Source organism: Panthera onca, chromosome B2 (assembly GCF_046562875.1).
Source record: "Panthera onca isolate mPanOnc1 chromosome B2, mPanOnc1 haplotype 2, whole genome shotgun sequence".
Classification (NCBI taxonomy): Eukaryota; Metazoa; Chordata; class Mammalia; order Carnivora; family Felidae; genus Panthera; species Panthera onca.
The window spans coordinates 148,876,871-148,894,009 of record NC_138343.1 but is presented as its reverse complement, the minus strand read 5'-3'; the positions used below and the strand labels follow the sequence as shown (position 1 = coordinate 148,894,009).

At 50.4% G+C, this 17,139-nt stretch overlaps 1 protein-coding gene and 1 long non-coding RNA gene across 3 annotated transcripts in view; one reads left to right on the top strand and one right to left on the bottom strand.

Moving 5' to 3' along the window:
- CEP43 (centrosomal protein 43) overlaps positions 1–7,432 on the bottom strand; it is a 29,642-nt gene extending 22,210 nt beyond the window's left edge. Inside the window, exons 1-5 of the mRNA XM_078447562.2 lie at positions 7,197–7,432; positions 6,540–6,593; positions 2,781–2,835; positions 2,222–2,310; positions 1,219–1,356 (exon numbers count right to left, since the gene is read on the bottom strand). Of these exons, the coding sequence (XP_078303688.2) occupies positions 1,219–1,356; positions 2,222–2,310; positions 2,781–2,835; positions 6,540–6,593; positions 7,197–7,298 (438 nt within the window). The 5' untranslated portion in view covers positions 7,299–7,432. The remainder of the gene's footprint in view (positions 1–1,218; positions 1,357–2,221; positions 2,311–2,780; positions 2,836–6,539; positions 6,594–7,196) is intronic.
- On the top strand, positions 6,690–8,510 carry LOC132667852 (uncharacterized). Of its 2 annotated transcripts, none has more exons than XR_009605407.3 (3): positions 6,690–7,244; positions 7,587–8,009; positions 8,199–8,510. It is a non-coding gene; the product is annotated as an uncharacterized LOC132667852 (long non-coding RNA). The 2 variants fall into 2 exon arrangements; XR_009605406.3 differs by having other exon boundaries at positions 8,193–8,510.
- The last annotated feature ends 8,629 nt before the right edge of the window (positions 8,511–17,139 follow it).

Sequence of the window (17,139 nt, the reverse complement as noted above, 5' to 3'; positions counted from 1 at the left end):
TCCCGGTTCATGGGTTCAAGCCCCGCATCCGGTTCTGTGCTGACAGCTCAGAGCCTGGAGCCTGCTTCGGATTCTGTGTCTCCCTCTCTCTCTGCCCCTCCCCTGCTCATGCTCTGTCTCTCTCCCACCCTCTCTCAAAAATAAGTAAACACTGAATTAAAAAAAGAAACCACTGCCCCCTTTAACTAACCTTCCTGCTCGTAAAATGCTCAGAACCAATCGCTTACTGGATACTCCCTCTGGTATCAGGAGCGTCACGTCAACGTCTGTTTCCTTACGTGAGCGCATTCCAGCTTGAATAGCTCTCAACTCTTCTAGTCCAAGAAACGTTCTCATATCTTATCTTTTCATTGGAAGTGTCTGTTAGGCCTTACACGTAACAGGTGCTCAGTCAGGCTTTCCTGATGTTCAAAGATCCTAACAGAAAATAAACTCTGAGGCTGTGTACGTGGCAGTGCGCAACCCCCACAACCTTACCTATAAATCCGGGACTCGTGGGACTAAAAGCACACCATTAGCCAGGTGTCTGAGACGACTACCATACCATCCACGTCTGTGAGACAGCGTCTTTACGTAAAGCTAACGTTTGCAAATAGAAATCAGACCATTAAGCTCATTAGTGGGATTTCTCAACAAAAGGAGTAAGAACACAGAAGCTTGAAAATGTCCAGAAACTAAGCATGACCAACAGCTTCACCGGCTCTACGTCTCTTTCTCAAAAGCTTGTAAGTTCGAAGTGTCGTTAACCAGCCTCTAATGCAGCCCTGTTGTTTGAAATGGTAACCAGACAGCGGCTAACGACAAGCGCAGTGTCCTCCACGCTTCGCGTGCACTAACTCCTGCATCAGGCTCTGCGATGCCCATGAGGCGGCCTCTCCCCCCACCCCACACAGGAGCCACTGGGGAGGGACGGCTCACCTAGAGCCAACGGCTAGCGGGTGGACGAGCCGGACCCCGTTCCAGGGAGCCTGGCCCCTGACCCCAACACCCCCACGTCCGTCTACACAACGAGTGCAGCTCCAGACTGGGAGCTACCACTTCTCCGATTTTCCTCAACATGTGCGTTTATACAACCCGAGTGTGTTTCGTTTTGCTTTAAGGGAACAGCTTCTTTCCGTTTAAACTCTGATTCACTATGTATGCAAACACGTGTGTGGCTCTGCTGAGCAGCCAATACTTAAAATAGAAAAAGATAACGGAGGCTAGGACTGTACTCACCTCCCCACTGGTTGATCCTTTTTCTTTCTGTTGACAACGTCTGATCACTTCTAATAATAAAGGTCCACCCACAGTACCTTCTGCTTCAATAATACCTAGGTCTCGGGCTAAATTCTCTCGACCGTCAAGACCTTGAAACTAGGGCAGAAAGAAGGCGTGAGAAGTAAGATATAAACTGCACAAAAGTATGCAAATTACTTTCAGAAATTAAAGAAAAATATTTTTGAAACTGAAAGAGATCTCTAAACTCAAAGAGACCATTTTTCTAACAAATAAAATGCTTATTCAAAAAAAACTATCTAGGGGCGCCTGGGTGGCTCAGTCGGCTGAGCCTCTGACTTTGGCTCAGGTCATGATCTCACGGTCTGTGGGTTCGAGCCCCACATCGGGCTCTGTGCTGACAGCTCGGAGCCCGGAACCTGCTGCGGATTCTGTGTCTCCCCCTCTGTCTGCTCCTCCCCCACTCACACTCTGTCTCTCTCTCTTTAAATTTAAATAAACTTGGGGCGCCTGGGTGGCTCAGTCGGTTGAGCCTCCGGCTTCGCTCAGGTCATGATCTCGCAGTTCGTGGGTTCAAGCCCCGCGTCGGGCTCTGTGCTGACAGCTCAGAGCCCGGAGCCTGCTTCAGACTCTGTGTCTCCCTCTCTCTCTGCCCCTAACCCACTCACATTCTGTCTCTCTCAAAAAAAAACAAACATTAAAAAAAATTTTCTTTTAATTATCTCTTTCCTTTACCAAGTCCCTACACCCAAAGTCCCCATTAAAGTCCCCATTAATGGGTGTCGTCAGGCCACAAAAGACTCCTTTCAAAGTTCTATGAGGCAGCACTGGAACCAAGTAGCTACAGCGCAGGCGGCTTTTATGAAAAACAGATAATCAACTACCAAAGAAATCTCTACGCAAGACACTGCAAATTGTCAAATTTCATGAAGTTTCGGCTTAACCGAACCCACTTGTGACGGAGACAGTTTCAAACGGTAGACGCAAAAGTCATCGTTCTTACTGTGCTAGTTTCAGGCTGAAAAACGGCCAAGGTGAAGTCAAGGTTGAAAAACTGAAGAAATTCTGCAACAAGACCAGCCACCAGCCGGCCTGCAAAAAAGCGAGAGCTGATGAGCAGATGCCTCCCCTCCGGGAACCCCGAAGCCTCCTCGCGGACACCATGAGATAAGACCGACCCACTGATGGGAAAAACGAGGCTTCTAAACCGTTTCACCACAAACTGATCTGAGAGGAACACGGTCACGCAATGAAAATCTCAAGTCTCCTCGTTTTTCTCGTAGGATCATCAGTTTGGAGCCACCTGTTAATCAGACAACTTGACATTTCACAGGTGGGCTCGAGCGTTCCGCTCCTTAGAGCGCTTTTAGCCAACAATTTCCCATGACCGATGATATTTAAACAACTTAACAGTTGTTCAATAAATGGCAATTTTAAAGTGAGGAGTTGTAAGAATCACAGACCTCAAAAAACATCTCAAACCCCTGCTCTCTCCGAAACGGAGCCATCATTTGAAAATCCGGAGAGAGACAAAACAAACAAGAACCAGCTGAACATCTTACCATCTCTCGTGTTCAAGAACTTTCTCAGGCTCTCATTGACTAGTGGAGTTTTGTTCTGTTGAAAAACGAAACACTGTGTCATGTGTTTATCCTAAAAACAACTACGACATGTGGTTTAACATTTAATGTTTTGGCAAAGATATAAATGAGATACGGTCACTCGCAAAATTACGGTCAAGCCCATTCCAAAACTCTTAAGTACTATAAAAACTCTTCCGTACTACTTAATGTTTCAAACTTAATTAAATGAAACTATACGTGAAATGTGTATTTATTTATAATTGGTGGGGTGCCTGGGTGGCTCAGTGGGTTGAGCATCTGACTTCGGCTCAGGTCATGATCTCGTGGTCTGTGAGTTCGAGCCCAAGTCGGGCTCTGTGCTGACAGCTCGGAGCCTGGAGCTGCTTCCGATTCTGTGTCTCCCTCTCTCTCTTCCCCTCCCCCGCTCACGCTCTGTCTCTCTGTCAAAAATAAGTAAACGTTAAAAAAAATTTATTTATAATTGATAAACACTTCATAAACTGCTTATTAAACTACTTCAGGGCCTAGATCTTCAAGCAGTCCTGCAAAATGACATTACATTTACTTACAAAAACAACTGCTTATTATTCCAAACACGTGAAGCTGACATTTTGTCGCCGGGCACATCCACCATGTATAGCACGCTTTCAGTGAGCGGGACTCAAATTACACACACACTTGCTACTCCCCGCTCGTCAGCAGTATGTGAGATGATTTTCCGCAGTGCACGGGCCAGCTTATTTCTGTCATTACACGTTTATTCGGATACAGGAAAAATACTTGTGGGTCACCCCAGCTTCCTTAAGCAGACTGAACTACAGGTATAACGGGGGCCTCACGCTCCACCAACGGGACTGTAAATGGTGCAATCGCTTGGGAAAGTAATCTGGCCATGTTTTCAAAAGCTAAAACTACCCCTGCCCTATGACCCATCTGTCGGTATTTTCTCGAAGAAAAGCACGGATCCAAGCAAAGACGTGCACGTGAACGTTCACAGAAGCCCCGTTTGTAAGAAACCTGGCAACAAGTCAAAAGTTCATCCCCAGGTGAGTAAACAGCCATGTGACCACACAGCGGGCACTACGCGGGAGGGGGATGGGACCAGCCAGCAGCACAAAGGACATGAAGCATCTCGAAGCATCTCGAAGCATCACGCGGAATGAACGCAGCCAGGTCGAGGAAGAAAGGAGCCTATGCTGCAGGATTCCACTTGAATGGCACAGACATGGATGCACTTACAGGCCTCACAGGCATGGCACTTACAGGGCTGGGAAGGGTGTTGCAAAGAGGTCTGAGGAAGCTTTCGAGGGTCAGGACATGGCCACTCTCTTGACTGCCTCGTGGTTGCGTACATTTGTTAAAATGTAACACGTTGTACATTTAAGTATGTTGAATTTACAGTGGGTCAATTCTCTTAATAAAGTTGTTTTTAAAACACCAAAGATAAGGAAGGGAAAGAAGACAAAGGTCCTTGGGGCGCCTTGGGGGTCCTTGGGGGGCTCAGTCGGTTGAACGTCCGACTTCGGCTCAGGTCATGATCTCGCGGTTCGTGGGTTCAAGCCCTGCGTTGGGCTCTGTGCTGGCGGCTCGGAGCCCGGAGCCTGCTTCCGATTCCGTCTCTGGTTCTCTCTGCCCCTCCCCTACTCATGCTCTGTCTCTGTCTCTCTTCTCTCAAAAATAAACATTAAAAAAAAAAAAAAGAACACGGAGGTCCTTAATAGGTTGGTCTAGGGAATTTTAAGACAGTGAGTCGACTGAAATATTTAAAGGAAGTGGAGGGTCAAGATCAGATGTGGATAAAAACAGCCAATCGGGGAGCACTGTGGAGAAGGACTTCAGGAAGACAGCGAGGGACACGAGCAAAGGGGCGACTAGAGGGAAGGAACGGGCAAGGTGGAAGAGAAGTAGCTGAACACAGGCTAGGAGGGCAGCAGAGAACCTCAGACATCTCAGGTACAGTATGACACAGCCCGGCAACTCACTGGACACACAGAAAGAGCAGGGTCCAGGCACCTCTCTGGTGTCCCGCTTGGATACAGAGCTGTCCCCGTGAGCCCAATCGGTCTAGCAGGTGCTGTGACAGGTCTGAGGCTCACGCTATGGGTCAAAGCTGCAGGGCCGAAGTCACTGCTGTGGCCGAGGTCGTCGGGGAGAGAACACAGAACGAGAACCACCAGATAACGCGCCAGGGATTTAAGCGAGGTGCACAGGACAAAGATCACGCTAAAGGAACCAAGGAGGGGTCAAAAGGAAAAAAGAAGAAAACAGAAAAAAGTCCCAAAACTCCGGGGAGATTTTCAGGGAGAGAAGGATTAAGAATGCCAAATGCTGCAAAGAACTAAGATAGGTAAGAACTAAAATACAGTCAGTAAGGAGATTCTTCTTGACCTCAGCAAAAGGAGTTACTTAGATATAGCAGATTCAAAACCAATTTAAATGGACTGAAGATGCTAATGGACTCAAGGATGCCTAGAACTTAAGAGATAAGACCTGCACGCTCTTTCCAAACTTGGCTGTGAGGGGAAGAGCCAGCGGGGTATTAAAAGCGGAACATGAGTCAAGCAAACAGTTAAGGGAGAGCCCAAAGACGCGGCAAGCGGCTAAGGAGCTGAGAGTACCTGGAAGGCAAAACGCAGACAAAGTGACCACTGATGGACGAGACAGAGCCTCCTCCGCCGCAGCAGGAAGGAAAGAGGCACAGATAAATACAGATGCGGGCAAGCTTTTCCCGGGCTGAGCGACAGACAGACGGGGGCGGGGCACACACCAATCGTCAGGACTGGATGCTTCTATCTCCCTGTGAAGCAAGAAACGAGAGTGGCCGTGGAGAGTGGGGGGAACGGGAGGTGGAAGTCCGCGTGGGCCGAGCGGGAGGTGCTGAGCAAGGCGCAGGGCCTGCTCGGACCCGGCCGAGGCCGGCACCCGGCAGCCAGTCACAGCAGCAGGCCACGCCGGGTGACCGCTCTAGCACACACGTGCGCAAGCAGGGAGGGGAGCAGTCTGCTGAGTTGAAGGACCTCCGTGGCTTTTCCCAGCGCAAGTATGGCTGGAAGGCGAGGCAGCTGCGGTTTCTGAGACACGGGCCACGGGGTCCAGACAAGTCAAGAACAGAGGGCAGCCGACAGAAGACGGACACCTGGACAAACACAGAAGGGCCAGGAATCGAAGCGCTTCAGGAAGTTGGGGGGGGGGGGGGGGGGGCCGCAGGCACCTAAGTCTAAAGAGGTAAGGAGATTAGACGGATTTGCCACAGAGGACGGTGAAGACCCTGACCGTGGAGTGGCTGTCGCCGACCAGTTCCCGAATACTTATTCAGAGTGGTGGTGACACTGTGTGCCCCCACCGGGCGGGTGCTCACAATGCACACTGACACAGTAAAGGTCCTGAAGGATCCTGCCGGGAACTCGCGGACCACGGAACCATTTCTTCAAGCGGCTCCTATGACCTTGTTTCCCAGACTTCCCCTACGGGAAGGGATCTGCACCACCTAAGATTTACCACCAGCCTCAGACTTACCGTGGGACCTTCACTTTCTTTAGATTACTCCAAACAATCTAAAATACAGGCAAAAAGAGAGTCATTTTGCCTCCCTTCCAATAGCAAAGAAATGTAATCCTTAATAACTCAAACTCCTCGCCCGCTACACGCTACTGTAAGCAGCATTTTAGAAAGATCTCTAAGTAATTAAAAATCAAACACCAACGAACAGGGTAATATTGAAATTTGTAGATTTCATACCTCTACTTTTTCTTGCTCTTCTAGGGCTAAAAACACAGCTGCTCGGAGTTCAGCCTTTTTTTTAAAGGGAGTAAAGGAACACAAATGGTTTCAAGGCAATTTTCATGGCAAGAAGCGCACACATACGGCGTACGTTCCACGGGCGCCATCCCCACCGTCTAAAAGCCAAACAACGAAAACCAACGGCGGGCAGGTACCGGCGGGGAGGTCAGGAGGCGCGCCGCGAGCTCTCTCCGCCGCCCCCCGCGTTCCCCCGGGGCCCACCCCCCCCCCACCCCCCCCCCCACCCCCCCGGGCCTGGCCCCGCTTTCGCGCCCGCGACCACGCCAACTAGTTCTGGCGCCGCCCGAGGAGAAAGAAGTCCTCCCGGGGTGACACGCCGCAGCTGGGACCGCGACCACCCGCACCCCCCGGTGCAGGGGGAGGGACCGCCTCGCCCGCGCGCCGCGCGCCACCCGGGGGCTCCCCGCGCGGACGGCCTGGAGCTCGCCCGCCCCGCCCCGCAGGGCCCCGCCCCCCACCCCGCGGCCCAGACGCGGCCCGGGCGGCCGGTCCCACGCGCGCCGCGACCCTTTGTGACGCCCGCCGCCCGCAGAGGCCCTGCGGCCCGCGGGCGGCCGGCATCCCCGCGTCCAGGCGCGGCCCGGCCCGGCCCACCTTGATGCGGTTCAGGACCCCGCTGTTCTCCAGCGTCTGCACCAGCAGGTCTCGCAGCTCCGTGTCCTCCTCCGGCACCACCGCGGCCGCCGTCGCCGCCATCTTGCTTCTCCAAGACAACCGCCCAAGCCGCGCCAACGGCCAACGGCCGCCGCCGATTCCGCTCGGCGCGCGGCGACGCGGCCGAGACCACGCCCCCGGCGCCGGCGCGAGCCCGCCCCCACGTCGGGGGCGGGACCAGGGGCGTTGGTGGGCGGGGCCTGCGGGAGGGGAGGGGCGGGGCCCCGGTTGTCCGCGGGCCGCTGGCAGAGGCGGGGGCTTTGAGGGAGGCGGTGCGGGTGGGGACGCAGCGCTGCGGTGCGTCGTCATTGAAATTGTACTACATCGCAGGCATGAATAAATCGTGTGCTTTGAAGGCTGGATGCGTTCCCACCGACCAAAGGGACGCCCAGTCCTGCTCAGCCCCGGGCGCAGCGGGGCGGGTGGAGGGTCGGTGTCCGAGACGCTTGAGACGGTCCCGGTGTCGCGTGCAGGCTGCCCCTGCAGACACACTGCAGCTGGGAAAGTCCTGATGTCTGCCTCACTTCCGTGGTGGAGCCGAACTGTGTGCACACGTGCGTCTGGGTGTGTGTGCACGCGCGCACCGCGATAGAGCCTGCACGCACATGCATGCATGCCTGTATGTAAATGTGCTCTTCAAGAGGAGCTTGTGAAAACATGCGTGTGTGTGCACGCGCTCACCGAGAGATAGCGTGCACAGACACGTACACACGTATATACACGCACTTCCCGACAGCCTCTACTTCCATGCAGGTATGTGCGTGCACACGCTCACCGATAGAGCCAGTGCATACGTCCCTGTGTGTGTGTGTGTGTGTGTGTGTGTGTGTGTGTGCACATGTCACAGAGAGAGAGCCCGGGAGCATGTACCGGATATACTGAAAGGAGGTACTGGGGGACTTACTATTCAGTGTCAATTATAGAAAGAATTGTCAGTTGCAGGTCTCAAGAGAAACGTGGTCAACAGGAAAGAACCATCAATCACAGGCCCCAACAAGGAAAACTGCACTGCATCGTCTAGAAAAAATCAGCCTCTGCTGCAGCTCAGCCAGTGAGAAATCATCACCACCCTGAACTCCTGCTTTTCTCCAGAGGACTTTGGTTCAAAACACCCCCTCCCAGTCCCCCCACTTCTCCACAAAATAACGTTCCGTCCTTTGTTTGGAGGACTTACTATGGTTTTGCGAGGTTTGCATGTCCTAAATTGCAATTCTCTGTTCTCCCAAATAAACCCGTTTTTGCTGGTGAAAATAACTGCCTTCTACTTTGTGTGGGTTTTTTTTTTTTTTGCTTCTAGTTTTTTTAATGTTTTATCTATTTATCTAGAGAGTGAGCACCAGCAGAGGAGGGGCAGAGAGAGAGGGGGATCGGAAGCAGCTTCGACCTAACAGGCTGACAGCAAGAAGCTCAATGCGGGAGCCAGGAGACCTTGACCTGAGCCAAAGTCGGACACTTAAACCGACTGAGCCACCCGGGCGCCCCCTGTGACTTCTGTTTTTGAGGTTAACAATACATGTGTGTATGTGTGAATATGCGCATGTGCACAGTGAGAGAGAAAGTGCATATTTACACTGGGGTACAGTGCATTTACGAGAACGTTCAACATGCTGCTGTGCCGTTCCTCACACTCTGCATGTTTCCATAGTTTTGCAGTAACGTGTTGGGAAGGTGAGGAAATCCAGAACTATGAGGAAACTGGTAAGAAAAAGTGTGGATTCTAGAACCCCACCCTGGGACCCTCACAGGGTCTCACTGGGTCGCCTCTTCTCCCCACCAGCAGTGTCTTTTAAAATTGTATATAGAAATGTTACATACACACATACTTCTCCCCTTCCATAATTTTCATCCTACGCTTACTTTTTAATTTACTGGTTTCACTTAATAAGTCCTGAGCATCTTTTGATTTTGTACACATAGATTCTATGTACACATAGATTCTACCTCATTCTTTAATTCCCGCATAGTATTCGGTGTAAGGGTGCTCCAAATACTAGTTTTTGTAATTACGCTAGGATGTGTTTGAATTTGTTCTGGTTACCGTGGAAGTAATGCGTACTGATGATTAAAAATCCAAACAAAATACACCTGTCATGAGCACAAGGTGAGGTAGGGAAGGACTGAATCACTATACCGAACACCCGAAACTAATATCACACTGTACGTTAACCAACTGGAACTAAAAAAGAAAATCTTTTCTAGCAAAATACAATTGTCCTAACACTCAGGTTATTCATCATTAAGTATTTATAAAATATTTGTTGAGGAATCTACCCAAAAAATCCAAACAAAATGGGAAAGTATTAAAAGTAAAAGTGTGCACATCTTTCCTGCTCACCTACCCACCACCCAGGACCACACTCTAGACCCAACCACCATAAAGTCTGTTTTTAGTTCCCCTGGTTCGTTTCATATCAGTCTAAACGCTATACACTTACATCTTGACCCAACCAGGAATGGTGTCTTCCAAAGAATAAAAATTTATCTTCCAACTCCTAATTCTTAAAATTGTGTTACTTTTCATTTCACTGGTGGGGACTGTGTGACTTTGAACTGTCTAGCTAAATCATCATTTGTCCATTTCACACATGACCTGCTGCCTCCCCGCCCTGGGAGATGTGGAAATTAGCATATCTGCACTCTCTCGGCTCCCCGCCTCCTCCCTCCCCCACATCACCGGTCCTAATGTTGTCAGTTTGATTCTTGTTTTTATACTGTCAAGAATTTACATTCTTTCCCTAATTACATCTTTCAAACTTTGTAGGTTGGCCGGAAAACCATCCACAGCATTCACAATATTAGGGGTGTAACAGGTCTGTTAGGCGAAGCCCACAAGCCTTTGAAATGAACCTTTTCCTGCTCCCTGGACCATCCTGCAACTGCCAGCCCCCGAGGTGATCTGCCTGCGGGCTTTTCTGGCCACCAGAGCTTGCCCTGCCCGTGTTTGGGGAAGCCCTGCAGTGCCAGGGAAACACCCCCTCCTGAGAGCACCTCAACCCCTGGTGCAAGTGGATAAGGCCCCCCTGACTTGCTCCCCAGTGGGGGAAGGGAGGGCACTTCAACACTAGCCTCCATGGTCCTGACCTGAGCGCCAGTTAACTAGAAATCTGCCTGATAGCATAGCCTCTACGGGATCCCAACCTGCTTTGTCCCATTGCCCCCACCCCCCTGTGCCGTTTGCTGGGGTCCCCTCTCAGTTTTATGTCTTAGGGTCTGCTTCCGGGGCACTGGAACCAAGACAGTTACCCCAGGCTCGGTCATGTAAAGCAGGTCCTAGGGATGGGGCCCCGGAATTGGATGGCTCACCAGCCAAATGGCAGGGAGGAGCCGTTGCTGATGGGAGCGGGGTGGTCTCAATGCTGACGGGTGCAGCAGCAGGTGGATAGGACGAAGTGGGAGAGGCCACGTGGAGGGAGGGGGTCCCAGCTTGGGCCACCTCTCTAGCATTGGAGATGGGGAAAATGGTACTTTTAAAGATTCAGGAGTCAGATTTTTTTTTTAAATGATATCAAAGAGCTGAGGGAAGAGGATGACAGGTTCAAGTCAACCAACTGTCACCCCAGGGCCTGGTGTAAAAAACAGCCCTCGTGAGCCAGAAACTCCCATGACATCCCATCCGCAGCTTGAAATCCACTGCAGTAGGAAACTCTACGGACATCAGCAACTGCTATAAAATAGGGCGTCGTATTTAAAGGGAGAGTCAGTTGTTAAGCATCTACTAGTACATCTTGGCATTCACTCTGCTTCCGGACCTGAGGGTTTATACTGTCTGTTCATTCTCAAAGCCTCTAGTCCTAAGCTTCAGACCCCTCAGCTCTGAAGTGTCAACCTGTCCCGCAGAGTTTGGCCACGTAAAATAAGACCGCTTGTTGGAAGTCACATCTATTTCCTGATATCGAGAAAGCATCTATTGAGAAGTCGGTTTCTGAGATTGGCCTTAAGGAGAACAATTCCATCAGAAATAAAGGTCATTCCGAACGTAAAGGTTAACACGAGTAAGAGAGAGGGCTGGGGAGTATGGCCCGTGTTGGCGAACGTGGGATCAGGACACGTGCGAGAAAAGGGGAGCCAGTGGATCTGGATGTGGAGAAAATGGGAGGAAATTCCTACCTGTAGACTTCAGGCAGGGGAGAGCCAAGAGCTGTGCGTGGGGAGGAAAGTGGGGCACAGAGGCAAAGTTCGTATCGGTGACAGAAGTAAATGGGGGCAGTTCCAGCGGGTAATGGCGTGTCATTGGGGGAAGGAACCAATGATGGACACCTAGGGTTGGCTCTCCAGGAGGCAGCCGGAAACCCATTTGTCAGCACTGGAAGCCGAACCCTGGCTGTGGAAGGTGCTAAGAAAACAAGATCCAGCTCCTTCAGTCAAGAGCTGGCCGTCCCAGGCATCCAGGCAAGTGACCAATTCCTGTGGCCCCTTGAAGACTCCGGTGAGGTCTCTGGGAGGTAGGGAAAGGGGCAGCTGGCCCGCCCAGCCCAACTCGTGCAGGAGATGGCCCTCAAGGGGAGGCACAGGCAGGATCACAACAGGAGGTTTGCTGATGGCTGAAGGAGAAAGGGGCATCCGGATGGGCGGGGCCAAGCCGACCGGAAAGCCAGGATGACCCGGAGTGCAGGGCACCGTCAGGGAGGGCAGCTGGGGCCCACGGCTGGAGAGGGAAGCCACCGGGTCACCAGGGCTTCGTCCACCACAACATGGGTTCGACTTTTTTTTTTTTTTTATGTTTATTTATTTTTGAGAGAGAACATGTGTGAGCGGGGGAAGGGCAGAGAGAGAGGGAGACACAGAATCCAAAGCGGACTCCAGGCGCTGAGCTGTCAGCACAGAGCCCGACGTGGGGCCCGAACTCACAAACCGAACCGCGAGATCATGACTTGAGCCGAAGCCGGACACTCAGCCGACTGAGACACTCAGGCGCCCCCAGAAGCTCACTGATTTCTTACGGGATAGCTCAAACTTCCTTAAACATGTTGCCACATGCCGTGTAATAAAAGAACTAATAAAATTAAATTATTGTAATTTTAAAAAGAATATAAGTTTCTAAAAGTCAGCCAGAGATTACAAGAGATTTCATTCAATACAGTAGAAGGAGGTCTGTTCAAAAACACTTCTTTCTTTTGTGAAAGTTGTTACCCGGTATAGTAGTATGTATACGGAGGGACTTCAATAAAAAGTTGTCATTTACTGTCTACAATGGGCCATTATTAAGCTCTGTAAATTAAATCAGTAAACTCTGCACAATAACCACAATGTCGCATCTTATCTTTACTATCATTGTTACTATTCCTCCGGTGACCCAGCTGGGACTCAGAATGCGCATCTGAGATCAAACCCACTCAGAAAGCCAAGGAATGAAATGGTGTGGCCCATTTCCTGCAACAAGTTGGCAGGCTGAAATGAGGGAGAGAGGGAGGGGCTTTGCCTAATACCCCGGGCCAGTCAGTAGCTGACGTCACAGGAGCTCTGGGAACATGCTAAGTAAGAAAGGAGCAGGGAAAGCAGCCCAGCAAGAGGACCATGTCCTCAGCATGTGGCCAGGGCTCAATGAACCCTTCCTGAGGAGACAGCAATAAATGAGGGAGGGAGGGAGGGATGGGGAAGGGGAGTCACAGAGAGGAAGTTGGGGGGGGAGAGAGGGAAGGGTGGGAGGAGGGAAGAGAGGGGAGGGAGGAGTGGAAGAGGGGAGGGAGGGGAGGGAAAGAAGGGGTGAGGGAGAGAGGAGAGGAAGGGGTGAAGGAAGAGAAGGGAGGGAGGGGAGGAGAGAAAGGGGTGGGGGAGGGGAGAGAGGAGAAGGAGGGGAGGGAGGGGAAGAGAGAAAGGGGTGGGGGAGGGGAGAGGGGGGAAGGAGGGGAGGGAGGGGAAGAGAGAAAGGGGTGGGGGAGGGGAGAGAGGGGAAGGAGGGGAGGGAGGGGAAGAGAGAAAGGGGTGGGGGAGGGGAGAGAGGAGAAGGAGGGAAGGGGAGGGGAAGAGAGAAAGCGGTGGGGGAGGGGAGAGAGGGGAAGGAGGGAAGGGGAGGGGTGAAGGAAGAGAGGGGAAGGAGAAGTGGAAGAGGGGAGGGAGAGGAGGGGAGGAAGGGGTGGGGGAGAGGGAAGTAAGGGGTGAAGGAAGAGAGGGGAGGGAGGGGAGAAGAGAAAGGGGTGGGGGAGGGGAGGGAGGGGAAGAGAGAAAGGGGTGGAGGAGGGAAGAGAGGGGAAGGGAGGGGAAGAGAGAAAGGGGTGGGGGAGGGGAGGGGGGAGGGAGGAAGTGGAGACCAGAAGCCATGGGGAGGGGGAGGGGAACTGCTCTGACCAGCCCAGTGGACCTGGAGAAGCCAGCTTTTATGTGGCCTTTTCTGGGTCAGCAGCTAGGGTTCCTCTTTCAGCTAAACCACAGTTCTCCATTTTGTTTCTTTTAGCAGCTTTAGAAGATAACTTTCTAAGTCACCAGGGCATCATTTCAATGGCTTCTTTATCAAAAGAGTAAAGGGACCTCCTCCTCTACTCCCAGAGAGCAGTTGACAGGGAGGGAATTTCCCCTCCAATGGGTGTGATTTTCCTATGGCAAAGACAATCTGCTAGGAGCTCTGCAAAGACACTAATGTCCTTGAGCAGCTAATAATTTATTAATTTTCATATCTCACCAAAGCAGATAGATTAAAGGTTAAAAACATTTATTAATTTTTATTTTTTTAACGTTTACTCATTTTTGAGAGACCAAGAGAAACAGAGCATGAGCGGGGGAGGGGCAGAGAGAGAGGGAGACACAGAATCGGAAGCAGGCTCCAGGCTCCGAGCCGTCAGCCCAGAGCCCGACTCGGGGCTCGAACTCACAGACTGTGAGATTATGACCTGAGCTGAAGTCGGACACTTAACCAACTGAGCCACCCAGGCGCCCCTGGGTTAAAAAACATTTAAAAGGAAACAATGGAAAAGATGCCCTTGAATGTGTTACTGATTATGTGCTTCCCACCTGGCTTCTTGTGCTCTCGAATTTCGTCTCCGTCTCCGTGTTTTGTTGGAGAACACTGCAAAGAAGGAACACACAGCTGCACAGCTTGTCGTTTTGTTTTATCCAAGCTGTTCAACAAATCGCTCTTTTTTCACAGCTTTATCGAGGGGTAATTCACATTTCATGCATTCATTCATTTAAAGTGTACAGTTCAATGATTTTAGCATATTTACAAAAGTGGGCAATATCACCCTATTCTAGTTTTCGAATTTTTCTGTCCTCCCCACGAGAATTCCCCCACCTGCTAGCAGTCACGGAAGCCCGAGGCAGCCACCGATGGGCTTTAGGTCTCTGTGATTTTGCCTATTCTGATCTATGTCTATAAATGAAATCGTATAACATGTGAGTTCCTGTTTCTGCTAAGTTTCACTTAGCATAATGTTTTCAAGGATCATCAACGTTGTGGTAGGTGTCTGACTTCGTTTCTTAGCAGTGATGAATGAATTACTGTTACTACCGAGTAATACTCCATTGTATGGATACATTTATTTATGTATCTGTTCATAGATTGATGGACACACAGGCTATTCTCCAGTTTGGGTTATCATGTATAAGGCTGCTTCAACACACAAGTCGAGTTTTTGTGCGAATATATATTTACTCGATGTAGCTCTGATTGACCCCTAAAAATAAAGACAACTTGCTTTAAAAGAAAAGAAGGGTCTGGACTCGGGCTGCAGAAATGAACGGGCACGGAAGATGCTTTGAAAGGCAAGAATGAGCCACAAAAGCAAACTCTCTACCTAGATTCTGAGAATGAATTCTGGAGGCTACCGTAGGGAAATTCCTTCAGACACCCCACCTGCATGCTCTCGGCATGGAAAGTTCCTGATTCTTTAGCATTACAAAATTTATATGACGTAACTTCATTAGATAAAATAGAACCGAAGGATTGAATGAAGGCGGTAGGAATGCAAGAACTAGGAAAGTTGCTTCCACCCTCCCAAAGACACAGTCGATGCCACCAGAGGGCAGTGTGGACCAGGACAGACGGCAGCGGTCCCCTTTCTCAGCCTGTTTCGCTAGCTGCTCAAAGGCAGGACCTGGAAGCTGATGGCCACTGGTATCAGTTAATGGACCCTCCCTTTAACCGGTGCCTTTAAACTGGGTATTCTTCAATACCGAGAACAACGCGAAAGTGTTTTTCTTCTTTCCGCTACTTCTGAGTATTTATTTAGCTTTGCAATGCATAGCCCTCTTTTTGAGTTTATTTTATTGTTAGATGAAAAGAAATTTTTTTTAAGTCATTTCCACACCCAGCGTGGGGCTCAAACTCACAACCCCGAGGTCAAGAGTCACACGCTCCACCGACCGAGCCAGCCGGGTGCCTCTCCTCTTTACGGATGTACTCACTTTTGTTGCCAAGTGCATATCTCCCCATGGGTGATTGGTCCAGGAGCCAGAGCTTTGGTACCACAACGGTATGTGGTGCATTCGCACCTTGGAAATACACATTCTCTGGGCTTCGGGAGCCGTGTGCGACTCAGACTTGAAGAATTGGGATTTTTAAAAATTACTTTGAATTGCTACTGCTTTCGATTCACTGTTTTCAGCCATTGGTTAAATAGCTTTGACCCTGAAGCTCGGCATTTGAGCAATGTTAGGACTAAAACAAATGGGTTAAAACCATGAGATGCCAGTACTATTTTAATTCCAAAATGGATGTGCGTTGATTTTCTATAACGTGAGTGAAATCGAAAAGTGGGCTCATTGAGTTGGCGACTCTACAAAATACTCCAGAACGTTAAAATACACACAACACACAAAGATCAGGATATATCCGTTGAAAGAACCCTCTAGCCTCTTAAAATGTCTTTCGCATGTATTTGTATATGCACATATGTGATGGCGAAAGATAGGGTAAAATAGGCAGGGGGGAAAGGTTGGGACCTGAGGTCCCTGGGTGGAGAAAAACACATTTTGGAACAATGCTGGGAGGGTCTGACCACTGCAGAACCCCTCAGGGGTGAGGTTCCTCTCCAGCATGAAACAGACCCCACCTACTCCCCCTCAGGTTCCCCTCAGGAATTTGACAAAAGATCTAACTAAGAATAAGAAATAGACCGTGAAACATATGACCCACAAGGAATGATATGGCCATAGACCAGCCCTCATACAACCCAGACGAGCCAATCAGGAATGGACCTCCCAGCACCCAGAGCTATCAAGCCAATAAGGGTGGGACCTGGGAGAGAATAAGAGGGAAGGGAGGGGGGGAGGGCCGACCAGAACCTTCTAAAACAAGGACCCTTGCCTACAGTCCGAGGGCATTCGATGCCCCGTCTCTGTAGTGAGAGCTTTCCTAATATTCTTCCTTTCTAATAAACCTATGCCTGCTCCTCGTTCTGTGTCCACCTGTTCATTCTTCGAAGCAGCGAGACGACGAATCCAGGTGTTGAGGTAAAAAAAAAAAAAAAAAAAAAAAAAAAAATCCTGCAACACATGGCAAACTCCTCTGTTTGCTTTTGGCCTGTGTTTAAAAATTTTTTTAATGTTTTTTTTATTTATTTTTGAGACAGAGAGAGACAGAGCATGAGCAGGGAAGGAGACACAGAATCTGATGCAGGCTCCAGGCTCCGAGCTGTCGGCACACAGCCCCACGCGGGCTCGAACCCATGAACTGGGAGATCATGACCCCAGCCGAAGTCGGCCGCTCAGCCGACGGAGCCACCCAGGCGCCCCCTGCTTTTGGCCTGTGTTTTAAATTTGCATTTCCCCAGTGACTATTGAGGTTCCGTGTCTTCTCATTTGCTTGAGCTACACGCAGCCACTCTTCCGAGATTCTTGTTGCCCCATTTTCACATAGCTGGTGTTTTGCTGACCGATTTCCAGAAGTTCTTTGTATGTTATGGACACCAACCCTTTGCTGGTAGTGTGCGTGGCAGATGATGGCTTACCT